Raw genomic sequence first — 12,132 nt, 5'->3', positions numbered from 1 at the left:
GGACCCTGGCGCGCACCGCTGCAAAAGCGTCCCGGCTAACTCGAGGAAGGGGAAAGGCGAATATATATATATATATATATATATATATATATAATGGTGAATTGTTTTATAGACTAGCTTCATGTGTGCTAACGTTTCACATCAAAACAGCTAGCAACTCTGTTGCAATATATGATACATTTTTACTTGTGTTTTTGGGGAAAAATAAAAAGCATTTCAGAGGAATATACTGCAGAATTTGGTGCAATTTGCTTACCAAGTTTATCTACAACTGTAGCAAGAAGGTTGGCATTAATATATTTAAATCCCTACAATCTCCTTTGTTTGCCATTCCGAGACTAATATGCATTTAATGTCAGTCATGACACATTACTTGCAAGTAGAGATTCAGAAGTCTTTCATTTATGTATAATCTCTGCAAGGATAGCTGTTGAGAGTGGAACTGCAGCCTCAAATCTGCATTTAATACGCCTGACAATACTGTACTTCATGGGGAAAGTGCAGCAGCCTCTGTTAGGACAAACGGCTATCAATGCTGCCACTAGATGGCACACATAAATGGATTTAACCTCTATGGGTATCTAATACTTTTGCGCCTTTTTTCGCTACATAAAGTCTATGAGGATACCCGAGTGCAAACAGCTGTACTGCCTCTCAATGCAGTCCCTTCATTAGGGCTCATCTTTAGTACACTAGCTCCCTTTCTTCTCTTTATTTTATGAGGCATGCAATTCTAGGTCAGGACAGAAGGCGAGGATTATGCTCAACGCTATTATCTTTACTACTTCCAGCAGACTTAAACTCTTAAAATACGACCCTTACCAGAAAACTATGGAGTAAAGGACTACAAAGAAAGTTCAACCAATCACAGTCCATGTCCTTCTATAAGAGTATGCCCTCTAAACCACTTCCTCTTTCTTTCCTGCTTCCAGACGAGATCAGTTCTTCCTTTCATTTCTCATGATAAGATACATGTTTTGCATGGGGATTTATTGCCAGTAACACTGTTTTTACCCCTTTCAGATTCCTGGTGTGGGAGCGCGAGCCAGGGGTCCATTCGCAGCCGTATTTTCTTTGCAATCTCGGGCCGCAGGAGTGTGGTGAGGCATTTCCCCCACTAGAGAGTGCACATCCCGCTGCGGCGCGCTTGTCACATCTTATTGCTCTGGGGGAGACGCGCATGACTTCCGTCAGTGTAACTGACCAGCCTGCAGAGCTACTGCCTCTCCAGAGTCACGTTGGAAGCCATAACGCCCTTCCGGGAGGCTGTATCTTGAAACTGCAAGTGGCGGACACCTGTTTAAGTGGGTCTGTATTCCTTGCTCTTCCGCATTTTAACAGCATTTATCTCCCGATTGCAGGTTTGGGGTGCTGCTTGAGAATGGACCCAGGCAGCAATAACTTCTTGTGCCTGTTAATTGTAAGCCGTTCTCAGCCCCGGGGTTTAGACCCATTTCTTTGTGCTTGGCACAGCAAATTGTTTTACTGGTTCTCCCAGTGCCATATTCTGCCCTCACAAATTGGAACTACCAGTTCTTTATTTTTTTTAACACACCCCAAATGCTTTCTGGTGCAATCCAGTATATAAGTAAGCTGCTGGGGCTATTCAAAATCTTTATTGCTTTGGTCTGCATAGTTGGCTCTGCCAATCTTAACGGGATCTTTGGGCTCTTTAATATGGAAATAGAGGGCGAATATCTAGTGGAGGAGTCCATTGCGGTCATTCCTTCAGATGATGAATTTTTCAAGGCGCTTTATGCAATTGCCATATACCTATCCAGGCCCCCTTAATTTGTCCCTGGACAGACCCCACTCCTGGCCTGTTCCTCTGGGTCCCAACCAGGTGTTGCAGAGCCGTTCTGAGCGCAAGTCGGACTGAGGTGTGGACCCGAGTTCCCTTTGAAAGTTTTAAAAGCCTTTCCTTGTGCACCCAGCCCCACCTGAACTTGGGACAGCAGCAGACGCTGTATGAGCCACGGAGGACCTGTCTGCTCCCCAGCTGCTTCCAGATGGGGACAATGAAGATTCCCATGGGAATTCCTATGACAAGGAGGGTCCCTCCAGACCGACCTTGGTGCCCTTCTCCCATTCTTACCCCCTCTACCACCACTCAAGAGAGATGATCCTTCTGACATGTTGGACCCAGACGACCTAATCCACCCCATATCAGCAGATTGGTTCCTGTCCCCTAAGGTGGGCAACTATGTGTCTGCCTTAGGAAGCCCTTGGAAAAAGAAGTTCACCCAAAACTCAGGGCGAAATGTTCACACCCTTACCTCACAAGCAAGCTAGGCCTCACTCCAGAAATAGATACTCACATGGCCACCTTCGTACAAAAATGCATCCGAGACTCCATGGAGGGTATCGACAGGTCATGGAAGTCGTGCCACGACAAGCTACTGGCTGTGGTAGGCCCACTTACAGATTGCAGAGGGGGCCAAAGCCTCAGGATCCAACAACACCCTGGAGGACATTTCTGCATGGGCACAACGCACTTTCATTTTCTTAGGCAACACCAATTGCGCTTTGCCTACGGAGAGACGCTGCTCTCTCCCAATACGGTCGACCCCCAGCTGGGGAACTTACCTTTCACTCAGACAAGGGCAGTAACTCAAGGGGGGACTCTTCTGGCATTTTGTGAAAGAACTGTGCAAATTCGTGGCCACTTTTACATCTCTGGACAAAGCCCAGGCCTTGATTAAGAAAATCTTTCACCCGCGCATTTTTGTCGGGGCCGGCAGTTGCATAGGGCCCTCTGCCGGCAGCTTCTATACCAAGGCCTTCCCCGGGGACCGAAATACTGCAAAAATCAGGAACAGCCCAGTTCCGTAGAATTATTTTCCACCAGACGAGCACAGATGAAACTCTACGCACAAGGCTCTTCCACAGGGCAGTTTCAGAGCCCAGTCAGGTAAGTGTCTGCCCCACTTCACATCAAAGAGTGGGTGGTCGTTTGGCCTTATTCCTACACAACTAGGAGGCAATTAACTCCGACGCATGGGTATTGCAAACGGTTCAGAGCTTTCAAATGGGGTTCTAGGGTTCCCAAATCCAACTCTCGCACCCACGTCCCCTGGTTTTCACACAAGATGAGATGAACTTGATCAGCCAAGAAGTGGAGGACCTCCTCCACAAGGATGCTATTGCCCAAACTCAACTCCAACCAAACAGTTTTCTTAGCAACTTATTCTTGGTGTAGAAGAGAGATGGAGATCAAAGGCCCGTCCTCAACCTAAGGGAGTTCAATGGCTGGCTAGCTTGTCACTTCAAGATGGAGGGTATCCATCTCTTATGCAACTTGTTCCAGCCAGAGAATTGGATGGTTTGCCTCGACCTAAAGGATGCGTTTTTGACGGTCCCAATCTTTCCTCCTCATCGCCGGTTCTTACAATTACGGTCACAGGGCCATCTGTACGAATTCCAGACACTACCTTTCGGACTCTCTTTCGCATCTTGGTGCTTCACCAAGGTGTTGAAACCAGTGGTAAAATCCTGCAGAGCACAAGGCTATCGCAACATCCTTATTATGGACCAGTGTCCGTTCAGAGGGTTCAATTACAATCAACAATACAATTGCTGGAAAATGAAGGGGTTGTTATAAATGCCAAGTAGTCTCTGCTGACCCCATCCAAACAGACCACATTCCTGGGCTTCGTCATCAATTAGTCGGAGAAGTCCCTCAGCCTTATTTCCAGGAAAATAGCAAAAATTTGACGGGAAAGGAGTAAAACTCTGGCTCGCACCACAACCTCTCAGCACCAGAGAAGTGGGTTTATTATCCTCTTACATTCAGGCCATATTCCCGGGCCTGTTGCACAATTAGGTCTCTTTAGAGGCTAAAGCTTTCCACCACAATCTAAGTACACAATACTCTGAGTAAATGCCTCTGAAGGAGGTAAGGATCAAAATAAGATGGCAGATGGCTCACATGGAGCCCTGGCATGGGTGGAACATATTTGATCCAGACCTGGTCATAGTGATCAAGTCCAACACCAGCAAATCTGGTTGGGGAAGCGGGGTTGATACAGGGACACATCAATTGCCTCAAACTAATGGCAGGTTCCTTCGCAGTCCAATCCTGGACCAAAGAGGTCAATTGTTGTGTCCTGTTAAAAATGGACAAGATCCCAGCCGTCCGATACAGAAATCACTTGGTGGGGGGACCAGATCCAAAGTCTTGGTGGACTTGGCCAAAGACTTTTGGACCTTTTGCCTGACCAACAACGTATTAGTCACAGCGGAAAACCTACCAGGAGTGTCCAACAAATTAACGGAGTTGTGGTCAAGGGAAGGGAATGGCTAGGCATGAGTGTGGCAGCTGGACACTCAAGTTTTCCAGACCGTACACGATCGGTGGGGCCCCTTCTAGGTGGACCTCTTTGCATCATCTCTGGACCACCAGGTGGCCAGATACTTAAGTTGGAAGCCAGATCCACAAGAACAGCGACACAGAAGGCGAAGGTGGTCTTGATCACGCCATTCTGGAGGTTTCAAATATGGTTTCCCGTTCTTCTGGAACTTTCTTGGGATTTTCCAATCAGTCTACCCCACGCTCTGGATCTCCTTCAGAATCCTCTGGGCAATTTTCACCCTTGAATCCTACAGGAGCAGATGTCCCTAATGGCATGGAGGATTACCAAGAGAGATGGAGAGACCCAGGTCTTTCACGATAAGCTGAGACACTCTTGGCATCAGCATGGGCAGATGGGACAACGTAAAGATACAGGTCGGCTTCGTCACAATGGTTTTGTTGGTGTATTAAACACAGTGAGGATCCCATGGGGTGTGAAGTTGTCCCAATAATGAACTTCTTGGCCTCTTTGGCTTCGCAGTGATTGGCTTAAAGGATGATCAATTCATACCACACCACCATTTCTGCAGGTCATTTACCAATTTGAGGTTCCTCAGTGGGAGAATATCTGGTGGGATGTAAGAGCAAGAGAGGGACTCGTTTGGCCTTGCAGCTGGAACCTAGGTATTCCAGGCTTTGGGATGTTAATGTGGTATTAAACCTTGGTCACTCTTGGCAAAAGAACAAGTATCCGTCAAGAAAACCGCTCTCTGCAAAACGTACGATGCTGCTTTGTCTAGTATCTTGCCGCAGAGCGTCGGATGCCAGAGCTCTGGATGTCACAGGCAGGGTCTTTGGTGTCACCTTCCACATCTACAGGAGAACGAAGTCCAACTCTAAACTGGGGTCCTACGCAGCTTTGGACGGATTTCCCAAACTCTGTGTGGTCAGATGTCTTAGGTCATGCGCGAATATGGCGGAGGACAGTGGTCTAGAGAAGGCGTACTCTTATGGAAGGACATGGACTGTGATTGGTTGAACTTTATTTGTAATCATTTTCCATGGGTTGTTTGGGAAAGGTAGTTTATGTTTAAAGTTGAACTCTGCTGAAAGAATAAAAATAAGAAAGTTGAGCATAATCCTCGTCTCCGTGTACTTAATAGAACTGAAACTTACTGTAACGAGTGCTGGAAAAGGTTTAATTTCTGTGAGAATAGCCCTGGACTGCGGTAGAGCAACCATTTAGAATTTATGATGCCACATGACTGGTTGCATTGGTGAGGTCACAAATTATGTCAATTTGTGATGGCAACTGTGACATCATATGAGAGGCATGATAAATGCAATGAGGTGAGCTGTGGTGTATAATTTCATTACCAACTCATTTTAACAGTTTTTGGATTAGAACTAAAACTCATCTTTACCCCCATTTTTTTTAGGGAAATTATACGTACATAAACACATATTTACAACAGCACCGTTGACAATCCCACTCTGCTATTAGTTTATACATTTTAGAAATTAGCAGCCGCGAGAGAAAAGTGTTACATTTCAGCTTTAAAAGCAGCAATCACAAAAGAAATAAAAATATATTTTAAAGCCTGGTATGCGTTTAAAATGTTCACACATAAAATTTGATGGAAAATTTGGTCCCTGTGATCCTGAAATTGGTCAGGTTTCCAGAATCATTCGAAAGAAGATGAACAAGTTAAGAGGGGAATGTTTATACAGCCACTGAAGATTTGGTAGTGTACTTATTAAAGACAGATGGCTGGTACTACTAGAGTATTTCTTAAACAATGGAGGGATGCAGGAACGGGGATTTCACAGTCATCAGAAAACTTTGCCAGTAGAAGTCAAACCTACTATATACTAAGGCCCTAATTCGCAAAGCTAAACTTACACTTTTGTGTAATTTTACGTTTGATTTGGAATTCACAACACTGCATTTTAATAGTAAGTTTACAAGTGCGGAGAGTCTGCAGTCGGAGAGGAGAACTTCGGAGTTCTCCTCGCACTCGTAAACTCACTATTAAAATGCAGGTTTGTGAATTCAAAAACAACTGTAAATTTACCTTTGTGAATCAGTCACTACTTTTTGCATGCACAGAGTGTATCTCTCACATTACAGGACTTTAAAAAAAAGTCACCTAACAAAACGGATGACCGAACACTAGGGACTTCATCCTGCACTCTAAAAATGAAAATCATGCTGTAGCAGATTTTATCAACCAGAAACTCTCCATGAGGTGTAAACAAATGGCCTGCCACTCTGACAACACCCATGCAAGTATAAGACAACGGACCAGAGACAGGTTACAGGATTTCATTTTCTGGCTGACATGAAAGCTTCGTAAAAAATATTCGATTTTCATTTTTAAGTGCATGTCCCTTTATGCAGCGAGAATAAACATGAAAGGTGCCCCATGCTCTATACACTACTAATTTTGCCTACCTTCTAGCAAGACAATGTTAAAATCATCAATATACACCAATAGAAATATAGTTCAAGTAAGCCGGTAATAGTCACAGTTAAAAGTGAAAATAAAATCCTCAGCAAAATAGATTGTTTAGTTGGTCAAATATACATGCACCTATACAAAATTAAAAAAACATAAAAAGGCTCCTGCTATGCAACACAAGTCTTTGTTTTAAACTAGTCTCTTGTAAAGGCCTTCTTTTGACTGGCTTTTACAATATCATCAGGAGATGGCGTTTTAAAATCAAATGGTATTACTCTCTGCAAAGGATCCTTTATACTGTCCTTAGCCTCCTGGATTTGTCGGTTGATCTGGACATTTTGCTGAATGTCACCCAAAGCAGTCTCCCTCACTTTAGAATTGTAACTAAAGCACAGTGTTAATGCAAAATCTGATGGAGGTGCTGTGAGAGCCTTTGGCCAGCTACCGCTTTGAACATGCCTTTTAGGAAGCAGTCCTTTCTTATTCGGACTACTTTCCACAAGCAACTGTTCATCCCTTTGATGCTTTAACCGCATAGACTTGATTTGCTTAGTTTCCAATTTGGACATGCCCATTTCAGGCTTTGCAAGAACTTCTGGATATTTTATCAAATCTCTGAGATCCATGTTATCTTCTGCTTTAGAAGCTGGTACTTCTGAGAACAGGAACTCACACGGATCTTTATATCCCAAAGGCACATCCACTTTATCAGTTGTTCCAGAGATTAACTCTGTCAGCGAAAAGGTTTCCGTTTCCATTTTATTGGAGTTACTAGAACAGGTCAACAATGACAAAGATTCCAAAACATCTGGCATTCCAAGATGGCCCAGAGGCTTGCCCACTAGTTCGGTCAGAGACAGCGAAGAAGCCAGATCTTCCTCTGGAAATGAAAGCTGAGGTGGATTACTTGACTCGCTAAAAGTCAGTCGCTGCTTTGGATAATTCTCTACATGTTCTTGAATCAGATCAGCCAAAGACGGGCTACCATACTTCGACACAAGTAAACTGTCTTTCTCAGAGGATAATTCGAAGTCTGAACTCTGAAGTACTGACTGAAGGCTGCAGAACAGTTCTGTTTGACTTTTCTGTTTGTGGCAGCCTAGTCCATCAAGATGCACATTTTCCAAACTGTCTTTTAGGGAAGGGATTGCGCTGTAATTCTGCACTGTACCTTTATGCACACCACATTCTATTTCATTTTGTGTAACAGAGGAATTATCAAATGGACTCGCCATGAGCAGTGATTTTAAGTCTGGCATTTCATGTTTCGTCTCAAAACGCTTTAAGGCAAAATGTTTAGATGGCCCATCTCCAAGAGGTTCATGAGATCTACTCAAATCACTGTTAGGGACTGAAATAATACTCAATGAGCTGGCATTCATCGAATGTCTTACAGTAGCCTGCTCATTCACCGTGTCTTGAAATGATTCAACTGGTAATTTGTTCATCAAGGCAGATAATGATAGACCCCCATTCAACGGTGGAGAGCATCTTATGTTTTTCTCCTGCTCAATGAAGGTAATTTGGAGATTTTCAACAGACCTCTCAGTAACATCTAAAGGTGTTGTGGCAAGAAAAGGGGTTTTGTTTACACAAGCTAATACATTAGAAGTACAAAATAGGGCTCCTTACCTTACGAGAGCCAATAATATTCAGATGCATAAGGTCGCAAGAAAAGGTTAAAACAAAGGTATCCACAGCAAATCATGCAAAGAAAGAAGAAAAATATGGCATTTAATTACTAAGTGTCACAAATCTTTATAAACACAAACAGTAAACTACTTTTCAAAGAAAATAAACAAACGGCTAAATCTGCAATAACATTTTTTAATTACGGTTTAGTAGACTTTACCACCAATTATTCGTAAAATGCATGCAAATCAAAGCAACTAAGTATTGAAAAAATGTACTTACTAGTAATTCTGTACCGTCAGTCATATAGGGTCACAGCTACCAATTATCAATGTAGACATTAAGCAACCAGATTGTATTGTATTGTAGTTGCATTTGTATAGCGCTTACTACCCCTGACGAGGCGTCAAAGCACTTTTTCGCCGAGAAGCACGCTAATCGGGGACTCAGAGGATTAGTGTTGAATTAGTATAGTGAAACATGCAAGTAAATTTTCAGTGGTGGATAGGTTAGTCAGTTATTTGGATTCGGAAGGATGGAAGAGAAAAAAAGGTTTGTATTTATATAGCACTTGTTACCCCTGATGGGGTGTTGAAGCGCGCTACTCCGAAAACCCATAAAGGATTAGAGGTGAATTAGCATGGTGCAATATGAAAGTAATTTGAGTGGTGGATATTAGTCAGTTATTTGGAGTGAGAAGGATAGCGGAGGGATAGAAGGGGAAGAAAGGTTTGCATTCATATAGCACCTGTTACCCCGGATGGGTGTTGAAGCGCTTTTCTGGCGAGTAGCACGCTACTCCGGAACACATAAAGGATTAGCGTTAAAAATTAGTATAGTGGGGGGAGGAGCCAAGATGGCGACCGGGAAGGCAGCGTAGACTCCCGGCTCCGTGAACCTCCGCATCCCGCACGGATATCCTTCACGAGATCCTCAACCTGTGCTACGTGGTCGTGTTTCTGAAGGAGAGTGGCACCCGACTGTGTGACTCCGAGGTTTCTGGCTGCGGTATCGCCGGAGAAACTTTCATTTGAACTTTGCGGCCTGTGCGGCCCTGGAGCCGGGACCTCAAGTGGACGCTGTGGCCGGGTGGCAGTTCAACAACAGCGGCCTGTTGTGACTGGGCGGAGGCGGTCCACCGGAGCGGTGCCAAACTCGGCCTACATTTCGTCGTGGTCGTTTCTACTGTCAAGTGTAGTGGACCGAGTGCATGCCCGTGGGTGCAATTTTCAGATCCCCCGGTGGCTGCCCCTGCCTTTGATGGTGAGCTGCCCGGCCGCCGCCCGTATCCTGCCCTGATCATTGCGGGCCGCCCCCGGATTTTTACGGGAGCGGGTCCGTAGTGGGGACGACTGTTGCCCGTGACCACGCAACGGATAACTTTTCGCCAGCCCCCGGAACCCGGTCACCAGCGACGTGGCCATCGAGACGCTTGTCCCAGGGTCCCGGCCCCGATGAGGGTCGGGCATACTTGGCGGCCATCTTGTTGCGATGAAGCCTACCATCCTGTCCGCTGGGTCGCAGCGGGCTTGTGAGAGTGCGACTTTTGGGAGTGTGGCGGCGCGATCGCAGAGAGCTGTGCCGGGGTACGGCGACCTCCTCGAGGCCCTTGGTGCTCTTCACTCCTCCTTGATTCATGGTGTCGGGGTCTTGGGGGGGTAAGCTCGACGGTGTGGCGTCGGCGTTGGGGCAATGGCGGCCCGCCTGTCCGCACGTACACAGGGACTACCCACACTGCGCACAGGAGGACACTTTGGCGGCCACCCCTGAGGTTAGTGCACGGCTGGACACTCAGGCCAGTATGCTACAATGTGTTCGTCCAGCTGAGGGCCTGATATGTCCTGGAGGCATTGGACCTGAGTGGGATGTGGTAGCCTCGTCCCGTACGTGCCCTCCTGCGACCCAGGGACAACTCCAGCAACTATTGTCTGCTTTGGCTGCTTCTGCCTTCCTGGACCTTGAGTGCAGTGCATATCCTGGGGCAGCACTGGGAAGTCTGTTTCTCCACGGTGCGGACTGTGTTGATGCCCAGAGACTTCCACCTCACCTGTGTGCGTCGTTTCTCGGACGTTTTTGGACAATCCTCTACCTTGGAACGTCGGATATGGTGCTGGGTCGAGGGGTGGGCATGGGCAGAATTCCAAAGAGTGGTCAGGGATAAGGCTGATCCTTCAGGGGTGGTCATCTAGTGGACGGGCGGGCTCAGGGGTTGCGTGCTCTCCTGGCATAGCTAACAGCATAATAGGTGCATAATGCTCCCCATCTTTCTTTGAGAAGATCGCTTTTGTGCTGTTTATTGTTCACTTTGGGGGAAACTTACCGTGCGGGAGGGAGAAGCCGGGGGTATGTTTTGAAGGCCCTCCTCCAGTTTATTAATACTTTCTCTACCTCCCCGTCTGGTGGGGTTCTTTTCCTACTTCTTTTTCCCTACTCTCCTATATTTCGGGTCTGGTTCCAGGGCGACAGGCACACTGCTTGGGGGAGGGGCCGTACTCATCTGCAGAGGTGCAGGGTGGGGGGTTGGGGGAGGGGATTCTTTCGTCTTTTGTCTTTTTCTATGGCCTCCTTTTTCTTCTCTGATTCTTTTTGTTTTTCTTTTTCTGGGATCAGTGTGATACACCTCCTTTGCTATGACTCGTTGCCGCTCCATGTGTACCACAATTTCCGGGGTGCTCTCCGGGAGTTCTGGCGGGGGACTGCAGGCGCAACTGCTTAGGATATTCTTCCTCATCCTGATGTTCTTGTGTTTGCGCCATTGACCTAATAGATTGCTGTAAATTGTTTACGTCTATTCCTCTGCATACCTGTAATTGCTGTTTGAAAATTGTCTGGCACCTGATCCTTCTGCCTCGTTTCATTATAAAACGAAAACCTTTTTCTCCTGGTGCCCTACTTACGCTGTTCACAGTATTAGTGTCACGATTCTGCTCCCCGATGTGCTGCCTGTGTTTACACTTGCCTTTTTTGCTCTGATTGCTTAGCGGCCGGCCCCGGGGGGTTGTAGGCCCATACTGGTTCTCTATTGAACTGTCAATAAAGGTTTTCAAAAAAAAAAAAAAAAAATTAGTATAGTGAAATAATTTGAGTGGTGGATATGTTATTAAGTTATTTGGATAGAGAAGGGTAGGTGGCGGCATAGAGGAGGGAAAGAGGTTTGTATTTATATAGCGCTTGCTACCCCTGATGGGGTTTTGAAGCGCTTTTCTGGCGAGTAGCACGCTACTATGGAATTCATAAGGATTAGTGTTGAATTAGTATGGTGAAACATGAGATAAATTTGAGTGGTGGATAAGTTAGTCAGCTATTTGGATTGAGAAGGGTTGGGGAGGGGTCGAAAAGGGAAAAAGGTTTGCATTTACATTGCGCTTGTAACCCTGATTGGATGTTGAAACGCTTTATTGGCGAGTAGCACGCTACTCTGGAACCCATAAATGATTAGTGGTGAATTAGTATAGTGGAATAAGGAATTTGAGAAGTGAACATATTAATCTGTCATTTCGATTGAAAAGGATAGAGGAGGTATAGAAGAGTGAAGGATTTTGTTTGGTTTTTTTATTTCTGTTTTTAAGTCATAGCAGTAGGATGAGGCTTTTGGATGAGTAAAAAGGGTTTTTCGAGGGGAACAGTCAGAGGGAAGAGTTTAGAAAGGTTTGTTATGGGGGATCGGTATAGTAAAAGAGGTGTCAGATGATGCAAGGACAGCTAGAGTCGGAGAGAGTCTAGAAAGGGTTATTTTGGGGGTCATAG

General features: G+C 45.6%; 1 protein-coding gene across 2 annotated transcripts in view; it reads right to left on the bottom strand.

The window, feature by feature from the left end:
- Positions 1-12,132, bottom strand: part of HBS1L (HBS1 like translational GTPase) — a 498,888-nt gene that overhangs the window by 360,831 nt on the left and 125,925 nt on the right. The window contains exon 4 of one of the 2 annotated variants that reach the window (XM_085611612.1): positions 6,842-8,380. The exons of the other annotated variant lie outside the window; for it this stretch is intronic. Coding sequence (XP_085467738.1) covers positions 6,948-8,380 — 1,433 coding nt within the window. The 3' untranslated portion in view covers positions 6,842-6,947. Of the gene's footprint in view, positions 1-6,841; positions 8,381-12,132 lie in introns of those variants that run through there. 2 annotated transcript variants of the gene reach the window in all.

Source organism: Triturus cristatus, chromosome 6 (assembly GCF_964204655.1).
Source record: "Triturus cristatus chromosome 6, aTriCri1.1, whole genome shotgun sequence".
NCBI lineage: Eukaryota > Metazoa > Chordata > Amphibia > Caudata > Salamandridae > Triturus > Triturus cristatus.
Note: the sequence above shows the minus strand (reverse complement) of the source record. Positions and strands in the feature narration are given on the sequence as shown.